We start from the raw sequence: 15478 nt of genomic DNA on the forward strand, positions 1-15478 counted from the left end.
TGGGGAATATTCTACATCTCGACTGTGGGGTAGTGGTTACACAGCTGTATGCATTTGTTAAAACTTGTGGAACTGTGCATTATGAAGAGTGAATTTTACCATAGGTAAATTAGACCTCAATAACCAGTCTTAAAAAAAAATGCGGAAAACTCCGAGAAAACTAGGGCTTTGTTTTCAGATTGACATTAAGTTCCTGTTCCACCTAAAAGAAACTGAAACTGGAAATTGGAGTTAAAGTGCGATATATGTGAGAGGGACATAGCTGACCCCAGCCGGGGGAGGCCTCAAAGAAAAGACCTTGATGCTGCATCAAAATATGTTGGAGGAATCTATGTTTTTGTTTTAAATGAAAATAAATGGTTTAAAGAATGTATATATCATTTTTATGATTCTTTCCTTTAATTGACTTTAAAAAAAATTAACCAACAAACCAGCCCTGGTTACGTGTCTTCAGGGGGCTGATAAGCTTTTTGCCCACACCAAATGATTCCATGCAGTCTTGTGCCTTCCAAGTTCTTGAAATTTCTTTGCATAATTTATTGGTTAGCTTTTTCCACAAAAACAGCTTTATTGAGGCATAATTCACATACAATAAAGTTCACTCGTTTTAAGTGTACAATTCAGTGATATTTAGTAAAGTTACAGTTATGCAACCATTAAACTCCTCCCCTGGGTCAAGCTACCAATTGTCTCTTCACACAGACCAATGTGTCCAGCACCTACAGCCCCATTTTCTAATTAGTTGCTTCTGATCTGCTCTGATGATTAAAATTGCCGGTAAACCAGAGTTAGCAGGCTCTAAGCGAATTTCTTCCTAACGAAGAGGTGCACAAGCTTTAATGTAGCGAGACTGTGGCATCTGTGTTGTTGGCTCAGAGACCCTTTAAAATTGTCTTCCACGTCCTCAGTTCTGATTCATATAGACAAGCCTATAGCTAGATGTTACTCAGTGTGACTACTCTTCCACTCTGCCTTCTCCACACTCGATACTAGAACTGGATTCAGGCTCTTGTTCTGACTCACGCCCACCTGGGCTACTGTGGCAACTCAGGTATCTCTATCTTCTCAGGATACTTAAAAATATATTTTTTTAAATGGAAAATGCCAAATATATGCAAAAGTATAAAGAATAGCCTCATGAACCTTCAGGTACTCATCAGCTAGCTTCAACAGATAATATGTGACCATTTTTGCTTTGTATCTACTCCTACCCACTTCTCCTGCACACCCCCCCTGGGGGATTATTTTGAAACAAATCCTATTTATCACATAATTTCATCCAGCCCTAGAAATCTGAACATCCCTCTTATAGACTTGTCTATATGACTCAGAACTGTGAAGTCCCAGAGGTCAGGAATCATTTTATTTTTATGAATCATAATGGTAATTGTAAGTTGGTGTGACAAGAAACCTCTAAGATTCCCCCCCACCACGTTCTCCCCTCCCCTCAATGGTGGACTGGACCTAGTCACTTATTTCAATGAATAGAATATGGCAGAAGTGATGGGATATCATTTCCAAGGTTAGGTGACAAAAAGACTGTGGCTTCCATCGTGGACACCCTCTCTTGCTCACTCACCCTGAGGGATGCCAGCTGCCATGTTTTGAGCTGCCCTCTGGAGAGGTCCATTTGGCAAGGACCTGAGGGAGGTTTCTGGCCAACAACCCATGAGGAACTGAGACCCTCAGCCCAACAGCCTGTGAGGAAACGAGTCCTGCCAACAACCATGTGAGTGAACTTGGAAGGAGATCCTTCCACGGCTGAGCCTTCAGATGTGGCTGCGGCCTCAGTTGACAGTTTAACTACACCCTCATGAAGACTTTGAGCCACAGGCACCCAAAGAAACGATGAGATAAATGTTTGTGGGTTTCAGTCACTCAGTTTTGGGGCTAATTTGTTACATGGCAATAGTTAGCTAATACGGTTAGCCACTTTGAGCACTTGATATGAGCCAGGAAGACTGGTAGACACTTAGGGATTATCTTTTTAATGCTCACAGCATTTCATATCTCCATTTTACCATGAGGAAATGGACTTAGAAAAGTCAGGAAACTTGCTCAGGCACAGCCAGGAAATGGCAGAGCCGGGATTCAAATGCAGGTGGGTCCATGCAGCCATCTCTACTTCAGCTGCATCAAGCCAAGTGCCTGGCACAGGGAAGGCATTCTGCAGATCACGGCTGAGCTGAACTGTATTGGCACCAGGGAGTGAGGGTGTGGTTGGAAGGAGAAGCCTTTGGGGGACATGGACAAGGCCTAGCTATGGTTGCCCCTGACTGAGCTGCTCCCATTCTAACGGCACAAAGAATACTTTCATAAACACTCAGCCTCTTCCACAAAAACAGGAAATTGTCAGACCCCATGGCCATGCAACACCAGGGGGAAGGCAGTGCTGTAATGCACGAGGCCGGCTGTTCCCTGTGAGTCAGGACTTTATAACTCCCGTAACACCAAAGACAGTGACATTCTGAAATGGATTCACGAGGAGACACATAACTGTGGTTTAGTGAATTTGAGGTAGGGGGAGGGGCATCAATATCCGTTCCATATGCCAGCCTCTATTTATTGGGGTCAGAGGCAATGGAAGCCAATAGCAGGTTACTTATGGTATTTGTCACCAAAAGAAAAATGCCTCAGAATGGAGCTGGCTTAAAGGCCTGAAGCCCATAATTGAAATGTAAGGTCTCACTCCTCCAGGGCCTGTGGAGGTAATAACTTATTTCCTTACCTCGTTCTCTGTCCGAGGTGGGACATTTTCTAATAAATCTATTCCATTGACCACAACACTCTTCTTTTCTTTGATGGGAGCCTTAAATACCATTTTTGAGGACTTCTTATAGCCTTCTTTCAGTGACATCAACACAGGATCTGGGAAAGGCATGGAACATATTCTCACTGACCATTCGATGGACTGTCAGGTGACGGTGTCTCTCATTGACACCATGCTTGACAGTTGGCCATTGTGAGGGGAAGTTCAAACAGGAGGATGTGCAAGGGAAATGGGGCAAGCTAGACCGCAGGCGAACGCTGCAGTCCCTGCGCCTCTTCCGTGAAGCCCACCCCTTGCAGTACCTCGGTCGATGCCTCCCAGCCATTCATCGGGGGTCAGAGCTGGCTCCGTGCCTGGCGTCATGGGGTAAATGTCTTCCTGGTAGGAATCCGACTGCAATGAGGGGAACAGAAGAGTGGACAGATGGGGGGCTGCTGAGAGAAGCCCTGTTCTCCAGCCAGACGCTTCTCCTTGCCAACCTCCAACCGTGCTACCTGCTTTGCTGCCTCCAAGGCTTTGCACTCAGTGTCTCCCCCCTGGAATTCCCACCCTGCATACGTGAGCAAGCCAAACTGTCCCCACCTCAGAATCACCCCCACCCCCACCCCAAATTGGGCCTGAAGACCCCAGTCCACAGGACCTATAACTTATGTCTTCTTCTGGGCTTCCCCAGGCTTACAGTCAGTGGCGAGTGAGCTAGGATTCAATGCAGGGGGCCCTTGGAGGCGGGCCCAGCCTCACTCACCCTCCGGGGCACGATCATGGAGATGGGCTCGATCAGGCCCTTGAGAGTCACCAGCTTGTAGAAGCGGAACACCTCGCAGGCCGACACATCCAGCCCGTGCTTGGGCATGACCCCTGTGGACAGGCACACACGGCTCCAGGGGGGCCTGGGATTCCCTCTCCATGCCCCTCCTCCCGGAGGTCCTTGGCCAGGGGAAAGGCCCAGGGTGTGGGCACTAGGTGTGTAGGCAACGATCCAAGGAGAGGGGAGCAGGTGGGCTGGGGGCTTCTTGAATCGGGCCTGTCTCTGGGTGGTAGCTTCTCAAATAAGCCCCGTGGGCTAGACCTGCCTCAGGAAGGTGCACACTTTAGGATTGGGGCCTTTCAGAACTGGACGGTGCTGCAGAAATATTTGAATCTAGTCCATTCTGTCTACAGATGAGACTCATGAGGGTCAGAAGGGAAGGGGCTTGCCCAGGGTCACAGAGTGTTGTCACAGCATAAGCCACAGAGCCTTCTGAAACGAACTGGCTTCCCTAAGCCTCTGTGTCACTGGTCCTCAGAGAGAAAGAAGGAGGGAGAAACCTTCCCCCGCGCACCCCAGGAATTTAAATGCAGCCAAAGACAGCTGTTCTCTCATACGTCTTCCAGGACCAACAGCGTGTGTGTATATTGTCCGCGTGTGTGCACTAGCCACGGTGTGCCTAGGAGCTGCACCGACTGGACACTCACTGGGGGAGTTGTGCAGTGTGGTGTTGAGAGCACAAGCTTTGGGGTCGTACAGACCTGGGTCTGAATCCTGACTCTGCCCCTCTTCCTGGCTGGGAGCCCTTGGGCAAATCACTACTCCTCGGAGCTTCGGGTCCCTTGGCTGCTTAGTGGAGGGCCGTGGTGCCCTCGTGAGGGGGTCAGGGGACTGAGCACAAAGATGCTCAGTAACTACCCGGCACCGTGATGAGCACAGGTAACACTAGTTCTTTCCTCACGATGTGAGTATGAGTTAAGGTTCTACCTCTTCTCGACTGGAATGGAGGGCTGTTCTTCCAGATAAGGGAATTCCAGGCACTGGAGAGAAGTGGCCTAATGGTACCCAAGTGGAATTTGAAACCACTGGACTTGGGTTTGAGTTCTGGCTCTGCCACTTACGTGACCTGCCTGTGGTGAGCTCCTTAGGCACTTTGAATCTACAGGAAGTGCCTGGCTCATGGTAAATGCTCAGTAGTCGCCACAGGTGAGGAGGATAAGTAGAAATTGTTATCCTCGGCTCCTCCCTCTCCTCCCTACGTCCTGCTGACAATACTGTCCACACATCTTCTGGGCTTATCTTCTCCTCCCTGTCTTCAGGCCATCCCCCAAGCTACCATCCTCTCTTGCCTAGAAGTTCACAAAGGCCTCTAACTGGCCTCTCTGCCTCCCTCCTGCCCTTTCAAAATCCATTCTCCCAATCCAATCTCCCTACAGAAGCAAGAGCAATCTTAAATTAACCTTTTAGGTCACATAGCATTGCCCCATCTCCAACGCCCGTCACCCCCAAGAAAAAGAAGACCTTCCAGTGAGTTCCCCAAAAATCCAAACCCTTCCCCCGTGTGATGGTTAATTTCACATGCTGGTGGACTCGGTAAAGCAGACTGCCCTCCTCGAGGGGGGTGGGCATCACCCAATCAGTTGAGGGCCTGAGTGGAACAAAAGGTGGAGGAGGGGGGAGGGGCCTCTTTTATTCTGCCTCCCTGCTTGAGCTGGGACGTCTCCTCTCATCTTCTCCTGCCCTCAGACTGGGATTTACGTCATCGTCTCCCCTGGTTCTCAGGCCTTCAGACTCAGACTGAATTACACCACTGGCTTTCCTGGCGTCATTCTCCAGCTTGCAGATGGCAGATTGTGGGACTTCTCAGCCGCCATAATCATGGGAGCCAATTCCTCATAAATCCCTTTCTACATACATTTGGTTGTTTCTCTGGAGAACCCTAATACACCCTGTCTAATGCACCCCCCCGGATCTGGCCCCTGCCCACCTCTCCAGCTCAGTCTCCTGACGCTCTCTCCATCTTGCGCTATGTCAGAGTCTACTCCGTGCTTAGCCATGTTGACCGCCCTTCCATTCCTAGAACATGCCAGGCTCATTCTTTGAACTAACTGGTCTTCCTGCTGTCTTTCCTTTTGCCCCTTCCTGCCTTTCAGAGCTTATCTTAAAATGCCACCTCCACAGTGAGGCCTTCTCTGACCACCTGGTCTAAAATCACCGCCAGTCACTCCGTGTCCTATCACCCCATTTGATTCTCTGCTTAGAACTTACTACCATCAATATTTTCCTTCCTTCTTTGTTTATGGTCTGTCTGCTCCTCAGTGGAAAGTGAGTAAGGCCGTGTTCTGTTTTATTTATCACTGCACCCTTGGACCTAGTGCAGCGTCTGGCACCTGGCTGGCACGCATTAAATGTTTGTTGAACAACTACATGAAGGAGCAGGTGCTCTGCCAGGTGCATTGTACACACGGCTTCTAAGCTTCACAAGAGCCCCTCAAGGTAGGTTTGATTATCCCTATTTTACAGATGAGGAAAACCGAGACTCAGAGGGGTAAGTATGCAGTTGAATCCGAAAATAAACCTAGTTCGGGCTCCAAAGTCCAGGCTGCTTTTTATACTATCTGATAAAGAGATGACAGTGAGGAAGCTGAGGATGACAGAGAGTTGGGGAAGGGTGAAGTCAATGGAACGGCCGTTAGGACCGCAGGGGTTGTTAGGACCTTGGGCATACGTCTGGGCCTCCATTTTCCTGTTGGTCACTGGGCCGGGCTTCTAGCCCTGATGTCTTTGAAGCTGGCCCTAAGGCCCTGTCCATAATACCAGATCCTCTGAGGGAACAAGCCAGACTCAAGTCCTAAGGAGGGTGGGAACAGAGCCTCTGAAGAGATTTCTTCTATTGGGTGATTTGGACCCCAAATGGGGAACAGCTGAATAGTGTGCACTGCCAGGGTTAGTTAATAAGAATGACAATTTCACTGTAAGATTTTCATGGCGGGAGAGTGTGGGGTGTCCAGAATGTCTCGCCCCCCACCCTGACTCACTACACTCCGTCAATCCTGGGTCCTCTCTAGGATTTGCCTGAGAACCTGGGGGTCCTGGGGATGCAGTGATGGGGACAACCTGGAACTTCCTCCTTCCTCTCAGGCAAGGATAGAGCTGTTCCTGGGGACCAGGAATCCTGGCTTCTCAGAGGCTTCCAGAAGGGGCCTGCGTCTAGCCCCTGCTCTGACCTTTGGCTGCTGAACCACCTCCCCCCAGTGTCAGAACCATGCTGGGCTTCAGCTTCCCCCTCTGCAATGGGGATGAAGATATGGTGTGGGCTGCTGATAACCAGAGGTGGCAGAGGATGCCAGCGTCACGGAATGATGGAGCCGGTCAAGTGGGTGGTGACAGGCTGGCTGGAGGAGGGCAGGCTGGCCTTCATAGGGGCAACACCTGTAGGTTCAACTCTGACTTGCCCATGAGCTGTGGCCTTCTGCGTCTGAGTTTTCATTTGGCGGGGAGGGAGATCCCATGAGCCAAATGTCCAGGCTCTTCTTCCATAGCCTAACAGCCACGGCAGCCTCTGGACCGCCTTACCGAGGCCTTTCTGCGGGGCTGGGGAGCGGAACTCCATGAGGTAACTCAGGTAGGGCTTCTCAGTGCTGATCTCGTAGTACCGGATGTTTCCATCTCCCTGGGGGCAAGGAGAGGGAGGTGAGGAAGGCAGGGGGAGGCGAGGGCTGAGCAGGCTCTGGTCCCTGAGGTCTGCTGAAAGAGCCTCTGCTGTGCCCCAGAGGTGGTCAAAAGACCAGGGAGACCTGGCCTCTAGACCCCGCAGAGGACTTGCTGGGGGTGTGTGTGTGTGTGTGTGTGTGTGTGTGTGTGTGTATGCGCACCGCGCGTGTGACTATGGACAGCCTTTCTAACAAACAAGGCCATATTTGTCAAAGATCTCCTGGCAGGTTCCTCACATTCCATCACTAGTCATTGTCCTCTGCACTTCAGGCTCTGATCTTATTCCAACATAAAACCCTCTCCAGCCCACCTCTGAGGGAATTCTTCGTGATTGAATTTCAGTGAGAATGAGTGTCCAACTTGAGGGTAGGTTTCGATGGAAGAGGGTGAGACCCAGGCTGGGTCAGGGGAAGGCCAGAGAGGTCAGGCTGGCTCTTCTTAGGGGAGCAGGGCGGGGTCTCTCACAGGCTGCCCCAGTCCCCCCCACCAACCTTCTAGTACCTTTCCAGCCAGGTAGAGCATGTGGGTGTCAGCGTCATAGAAGGGGAACAGGAGGCCGGAGAGCCCATCAATTTCCTCCTCTATCAGGGGCATGGACAGGTCCTCCTGTGGACCGGAGCGGGGCCAGCGTCAGCCGATGTCCAGGCAGGACGGCTCCTCACCTTCCCAAACCCCAGCAGAGGCCCCAGAGTTAACATGAAACATCCTTTTCTGTTACCACTCAGCCTCCCTGCGGCTGACCTGGTCCCAGAGGGCGATCTGTCTTGTGTTCCACCTGGAGACCCCCGTGGTGAGCAGCCGCTTCATGTTTCCCAGGAACACCACCCGGTTCACTCTGTGGTTTTTGCAGTTCGCCTCCTGACGGGGACAGAGACAGCTGGTGAGCCAGGGCCCCCAGACACCAGGGGACTGTGGTGGGCTGGATGGCGGCCCCAAAAGATATGTCCACGTATTAATCCCCGGAAGTGTGAATGTTTCCTTATTTGGAAAAGAGTCTTTGCAGATGTAATTTTAAGTTAAGGATCCTGAGATGGGAGATGGCCCTGGATCATCCAAGTGGGCCCTCAGTGCCATCATGAGTGTCCTTATGAGAGACAGGCAAAGGCAGATCCCATAGACACACGGAGGAGAAGGTGACGTGACTGCGGAGACAGAGACCAGAGTGATGCGGCCACAAGCTAAGGAAGCCAGCAGCCACTGGAAGCTGGAAGAGGCCAGGACAGGTTCTCCCCGGGAGCCTCCGGAGGGAGTGCGGCTCTGCCATACCTTGACATCGGACTTCTGAACTCCAGACTGTGAGAGGATCCCTTTCTGTTGTTGTAAGCCGCCCCATTTGTGGTATTTGTTGTGGTAGCCCCATGACACGAATACGGGTGATGTGGAGCACTGAGCCCCGGGACCAGGACAGAGGTCTCTCTGCACATCCCAGAGCCACCCGGGAGGCAGGGAGCTAACACTGACAAAGTCCAGCAGCACCAGAACTGCAAGCGCTCTCGCCACAATACCTCACAACCATCCCTATCGGGAGGAAGCTCCAAGGGGAGGACCCAGAGGTGCAGGAGGACCCGGACTCAGCCGGACTCAGCCGGTTCCCTGAGCAACACTTCCCCTTGCCAGGGGCTCCATCTGAGCTGGGCCATCCTCTGCCTCCTCTCCTGCCTCTCAGCTCATGACACCTCCTTTTCCTCCTGACCCACACGGTTCTTTGCCAGGATGAGTCAGCATCAGGCCAGAGACCAGAGGCTGGTGGAGCCATGCAAAGACCCAGGCTGGTGTCACTTGCTCTGGATTTTAGTTCCACGGTCTGTCAAAAAAGTGTAACCTGGGAGGAGTCCCTCACCCCTTCTGGGCCTGCGTCCATGTCTGTGAGGTGGAGGCTGGATTCTCTGCCCTCTAACGTCTTTTCTGCTCGGCATCGGCACCGGGTTTGAATTCTAGCTCCTCCTGTAACTGAGATTCAAGTCTCCGACGCTCTCCAAGGCTCAGTGTTCCCATGTGTGAAATGGGAGGGTAACAGCAGCCCCTCAGAGGGACTGTTCTGAGTACTGACTGAGGTGGAGCTCTTGGCGTAGTGTGTGCCACACAGCGAGCTCTGAGTCAATGCTGGTGAGTACTGATGCTGCTAATAACCATGATTATTAGTATTTATAGTAGTATCAGTACATGACTTTCTCTTTTTTTTTTTTGAGGAAGATTAGCCCCCAGCTAACATCTGCGGCCAATCTTCCTCTTTTTGCTGAGGAAGACTGGCCCTGAGCTAACATCCGTGCCCATCTTCCTCTACTTTACATGTGGGATGCCTACTACAGCATGGCTTGCCAAGCGGTGCCATGTCCGCACCCGGGATCCGAACCAGCGAACCCCAGGCCGTCGAAGTGGAACGTGCGAACTTAACTGCTGCGCCACCAGGCCGGCCCCAGATGACTTTCTGGTCTTGCAATATTGGACTCTTTCAAGATAAACACAACCAGGTCATGCATCAGTCCTTTCTAGTGTAGGAGGTAAACCTCAAATTTCATCTAAATTTTCCATCCCACCTAGCTCCATGACTGGCACACAGTAGGTGCTCAAGAAATGTTAATTTCTTACTCCCAAATGACATATAATCCCTTCCTCACAGTCAAGACACAGGAGACTCAAAGACTAAAACTGGAGCTACGTTCACAATCAACCTCCCCACTTGGAGGTGAGCTGGCACCCTGAGCCATTTCTGCCAGGGTCATCCCATGAAGATGGCTGGGCAGTGAGTTCAAAGGCCCCTCCTCCTGTGCCCATGATTGGGTTCGGTCAAAACCCAGGGATTTATATGTTGAAGGATTTCACCAGCTGGGCCCCCAGAGCAGGCCAGAAGAAACCCAGGGCTGACGAGAAAGGGTACTGAGGTCCCTCGCCACCCAGAACAAGGCAGGGTTCCTATGAGCTGAGAAGGGCCCAGAACAGACAGGCTGGTCAACAGGTGCAGGACCGGTGCATGAGAGAAGGAGAGCTGGCACAGCCTTTTCCTCCAGGTCTGGCTGAAAGCAGAACCCCAGGTCCCAATATCTTCCCTTCCCCCCGAAAAAATGTGGGGCTTCACCTGCAGAACGCGGCCGGAGCGGGGCTCGATCACACGCAGTTTCTTGTCCTTGCATGTGGTGGTGAGCAGGCTCCCGTCGGTGTTGAAGGACATGCAGAGGATCACGTCCGAGTGGCAGTCGATCATCTTGACTGGCTCACCCACGTCCAGGTTCCAGATGAGGACCTGGGAGGGTGGACATGCAGGAAGTGGGGCCAGTGCTGCTGCTGCTGTCATGGGGTGCCTGTCCCTGGTCTGCACCAACTGGCTCTGGGAGAGACACCCTGTGCAGAGCCCCAGGTGTCCTGGGATGCAGGACGGTGTCATTGGGTTCTGCATCATAGGCTGATGTGTCCCGGTCACACAAATCCACGAATATCCTTGGGCCAATCCCAGACCCAGCCTGGGCTCAGTTTCTGCAACTAGCAAGAAGGATAAACATTCCTTGCCAAGTCTGAGCAGCTGGCACTCCTCTTTTGAGGGCCTCCCTGCGGGTAGGGGCTGGGCTCTTTTCTCTTCCCTCTAGCAGCTTCAGTTGCTCCTTTTTCCTACCAGGAGGGCAGCATCCACTTCTTAGTTAAGAAGTGGCCAGGCAGAGAGGGTGGGCATTCTCCTCCAGTCCATCAGTGCCAGAAAAGGCAACAGAGATGCCTCCAGCCTCTGTGGAGCCCAGGAATGATGGGGTGCAGAGAAGATGCTCAGTCATGTGTAGTGAATGAATGAATGGATGAGATAGTATTGGTTAACATGCTCAGGAAAGTAATAGTGCTCCCTACAGGCCCCCCCAAAGATGCCCTTCTCTCTCCCTGCCCCTCCCCACTGAGTTGGCTCTGGCCACAGCTGCCCCCCCCCAGTTGCCCACCTTGTAGTCGTAGCCAGCACTGAACAAGATGTTGTTGGTGGTGGGGTGCCACTCGACCAGCCCCACGCGCCGGCTGTGCCCGTGCAGCTCCAGGAGAGCCTCTGTCATGTTCCGCTTCAGCCCGCCCTCGGGGATCTCCCAGATCCGCACCTGCAGGGGCAACAGAGAGCCTAGGTTGGGTGGGCAGGCCCAGGAGAAGCTTTCCGAGGTCTGCCTGGTGAGGCACCTCCCTGGCAGAGCAGTGGGCAGAGCCTGACCGAGGCCTGAGGGAGGTTCCAGGGTGTGGTCAGAAAGGAAAGAGAACATCTCCTCTTTACTTTTGGGAGGGTTTTCTCTGAGAAGTCTCTGCAGATCTCGGCAACTATTATTACTGGCATGTTGTTATTGTTATGGTCTAACCAGGCCCAGAGGACCACACCCCAAGCAGCTTTCAGCAAGGGCTGTGTCAGAAGCCTATCTCTGCTTCCCTTTCCACACCCTTCTAGAGATGTGCCTTCAGCCCCAGCTCCTCTGTTTGACCACGTGGCCTTGTCCCCCACCCTCTCCCCAACCCAGGGTGGACACCTGAGCAGAGGGAAACCCATCTGGGAGGCTGGGAGGCCCTGAGTCTCTCCTGAGAGATGATGAACTAAGGGGCAGAGACTGAGGAAATGTTGGGCCCAAGCCGAAAGGACGGGCAGAGCCTGGACGCAGCTGCTATTTTCAGACGTACGGATGCTGATAAAGAAGCAGAAAGAGATGATCTGCAGAGAGGAGGATGAGACACACAGAGAAGCAGAGAGAAGAGACCATGTGGTCCCAGAGAGAGAGAAACTCAGTTTCTCTGCAATCCTTGAATAATCCCCTGGTCATTTGCATCAGCCCTGGTGAACCTCTGTTTCTCTAGCCAAACATGCTCTGCGTAGTTTCAGCCGTTTCATCTATAAATGGGGAAAAAAATCTTTGCCTTGCCTACAGGTAGAATAAAATAAGCTACTGGTTATGAAATTTGTAAATTGTAAAGTGCTCTGAATACCTAAGGAATTGACATTCTTGTTATAGTTGTTGTTATTATCATCATTAATGCTATTTGTTATGATCTAACTGGAAGGAGAGGAAAGAACACACGTGACTACAACTGAGGACATCTTTAAAACAAACGTTTTGAAAATCTGAACTCCACCCTTGCTAGTAAGGAGAAAAACAGGAAAAACAGCTTTGAGATACCATTCATGATCTTTTAAAATAGCCAACTGGAAAAAAAAAAAGAGCCAGTGTCGGCAAGATCATACTGCCACTCGTAGATTCAATCAGGGTTGGTAGTATTACCGATCAAGGTAATCTTTTAGAAGCCATTTGGCAATCTTTAGCAGGAATCATAAAGACATCTGTATTATGTTCTTTGACCTAGTAATTTCACTCCTAAATCCAGTATAGACAAAAACCTCCACATGTGAAGATGTTCGTTGCAACACGGCAAATGCAGAAACACTAAGGGACCAACATTAGGGGAACCATTTCACATGTCCTATCAACATGGAATCTTAGCCATTCGACTGTAATTCTGAAGGCTATGAAGAAACAGGGGAAGTATGTGAAAGAAAGCCAAAGGCCGTCCCAGGGAGGGGCAGCAAGGCTGGGAACTGGGGGTGCCCCAGAGGGAACTCCCTTGGCGGGTGTCCCTCCTTGGCACTTTGCTCTCAGACTATAGGAATGAGGATTCCCCACAAGTGTGTCGCCCAAAGACCCAGCTCTGTGCCTGTAGACACGGGAGGTTTCAGGGTAAGGAAGGAGGGTCCCATCAAGGATTTGGGGTCACCTTTAGGTGCACCATTCTCAGTTTAAGGACACATTCGAGAAAAGTTTATAATTAGGGGACAGTTGAATGTTTTCCCATCCCCACTGTAATCTCCTTTGCTTGCTCCAGCTCTCAGTAAAGCCCTCCCACACAGCCCTGCAAGGTGATGGGGCCTTGGAGAGGGAGGTGACATAAAGGTCATCCAGCATGCCCCATGATCTGTCCTGGACAGGCCCAGTGCAAGGGCATTCCAAGATGAGGTCTGATCTGGAAATGGCAGGGAGGGCAGAGTAGGGACCGAGGTAGATGACTCAGTAGTCACCGGTAAGACACACAGTCCTCTTGTCCCCAAATGTACTAGAGGAAGTGATCCTTGAAGAGAGGAGACTAATGCTTGGGTTAGGCACACACACACCACATACACATCACACCATACCCCACCCCAATACACACCACACCAGGCACACACCCAACTACAACATCCCCTCACCCCCCCACATACCACATACCCCCACCCCACTACACACACACACATACCACACACACCACACCCCACACACACGACACCCCGACACACTCCTCTCACACACACAGACACACATTTGTTTTTACCCAAGGGATGCTATCATACTCGTGCTTCTGCAACTTTCTTCTCTCACGTAACAGCAGAGAGGGCATCTTTCCGCACCACTACACGCAGATCTACCTTATCTTTTTTCTTTCTTTCTTTCTTTTTTTAAAGATGGGCACCTGAGCTAACATCTGTTGCCAATCTTTTTTTTTTCTTTCTCTTCTTCTCCCCAAAGCCCCCGTACATAGTTGTATATTCTAGTTGCAGGTCCTTCTATTTGTGGCATGTGGGACGCTGCCTCAACGTGGCTGACGAGCAGTGCCATGTCCGCGCCCAGGATCCGAACCGGCGAAACCCTGGGCCGCTGCACATGGGCTTAACCATTCGGCCTCAGGGCTGGCCCCCTGCCTTCTCTTTTTAAGTGGCCAGAGGGACATCTGTTGTATGCCTGTGCCATGATGGGTTTAATCACCCTTCATCCACGGACGTCTGAGTCCTGCCCCATTTGCACCGTACAATTCATTTATGGTTAATAGCCCTGTAATGCGGTTTGTGCACGGGTGTGAGTATTCCTGTAGGACAACTGCCTGGCAGTGTTTCATTTTTTTATAGTTACTATGAAATTGTCCCCAAAGGCTATCCCAGTTTTCCCCAACAGAGTCTGAGGGTGCTGCTTTCCCTGTTTCTCTAAAACTGTATCTTCAAACATGGATGTGCCCCTCGGATGAAATGCCTTCTGTCTGGATTTGCATTTCTTTTATCCCTAGAAATACTGGGCACCTTCTTCCATGCTCACTGGCCACCCTTGTTTGCACTTGAGTAGGAAGCTCAAGAAGCTTTCAGACTCAAGGAGATGAGAGTTCAAGGGGCCAAATGTCAGGCTGGTGTGGAGGCGTTTGGGGGCAGAGGACCGTGTCTATAGACACCTCATACAGCATCTTGAGGACAGCGGACAAGTATGCACATGCACGGATACCAAGTCATTCAATGCGTAAATGTTGACTGAGGCAGGAGAGTGGCCTCTGGGCTTTGAGAAAGATCTTTGAAACAGAAAGTTGAGCCTCATTCATTCCACACGCACCTCTTAAGAGCCAGACCCTTGCCAGTCATGGGATGGGTGCAGAGCTGGCCCCGTGCCTGCTCTTGAGCAGCACACAGTGGGGCTGGCAAGGCTGAGAACCCACAGGAGCACAGATTGAGGGGAGCCTCGAATGCAGTCTTGGGGGTGACGGGGTGGGATGGTCTGGGAGGAGCAGGTTAGAAGAGGGCATGTTGACCCATGTTTGAAAACAGACTGGGAATGTGGGGAAGGGTGAAGAGACACACAAACGACCGGGGTGTGTGGGTTTGGGGACAGTGAGTGGGGCAATTGCAGGCAGCTGGCCTGGCTGGTGTGGAGCAGGCTGGCAGGGAACAGCGGAGGCCGGAGGCCATATGTGTCACACCTGGTCACCAGGGCCCAAAGAAGCCCTGCTTGGGTGGAGTTTCAGAAAGACCCTGGCCCAGAATAGTCTAATTCCTGAGCAGCCAGTTGAGGTTTCCCTGGGTGCCTCAGGGGCCAGATGGAGGCAGTGGTACGCAGAGCTGTGTGGCGAGGCTGCACCCGGGCTCCTATCTCACTGACCGGCTATGTGATCTTGGACCAGCCAGTTAACCTCTCTGGGGCTCAGGCTCCTCGTCTAGCAGATCAACTGGGACGTGTGCACCTTTAGAGGGGTGTGCATTAAACCAACTGGGCTTCAGAGTCCTCGTAAGTGTGAGCCTTTCCAGCCACAAGCTGATTTGTTGGTGTGACAGCTCTGCGTGAGAAGCTAGGGGCTAAGCCAAGGGGACAGGGAAGGCGGGTAGTGTCTGTCCCCAGCTCAGCCCCTGGACTGGATCCAAGTCCTGGGGAGCCAAGGGTGGCAGGGGGAAGCCAAGAGCTGTTTTTACCAATAACTGTGAGATGTAGGGTCCCGGGCAGGGTTTGGGGAACCCAGGT

At 51.7% G+C, this 15478-nt stretch overlaps 1 protein-coding gene across 1 annotated transcript in view; it reads right to left on the minus strand.

The window, feature by feature from the left end:
• Positions 1-15478, minus strand: part of LOC124233130 (coronin-2B) — a 94685-nt gene that overhangs the window by 2890 nt on the left and 76317 nt on the right. The window contains exons 4-11 of the mRNA XM_046650261.1: positions 11150-11299; positions 10309-10473; positions 7974-8090; positions 7734-7838; positions 7095-7191; positions 3516-3628; positions 3073-3163; positions 2729-2868 (exon numbers count right to left, since the gene is read on the minus strand). Coding sequence (XP_046506217.1) covers positions 2729-2868; positions 3073-3163; positions 3516-3628; positions 7095-7191; positions 7734-7838; positions 7974-8090; positions 10309-10473; positions 11150-11299 — 978 coding nt within the window. The remainder of the gene's footprint in view (positions 1-2728; positions 2869-3072; positions 3164-3515; positions 3629-7094; positions 7192-7733; positions 7839-7973; positions 8091-10308; positions 10474-11149; positions 11300-15478) is intronic.

The sequence above is a fragment of the Equus quagga genome, unplaced genomic scaffold (assembly GCF_021613505.1).
Source record: "Equus quagga isolate Etosha38 unplaced genomic scaffold, UCLA_HA_Equagga_1.0 153_RagTag, whole genome shotgun sequence".
Lineage (NCBI taxonomy): Eukaryota > Metazoa > Chordata > Mammalia > Perissodactyla > Equidae > Equus > Equus quagga.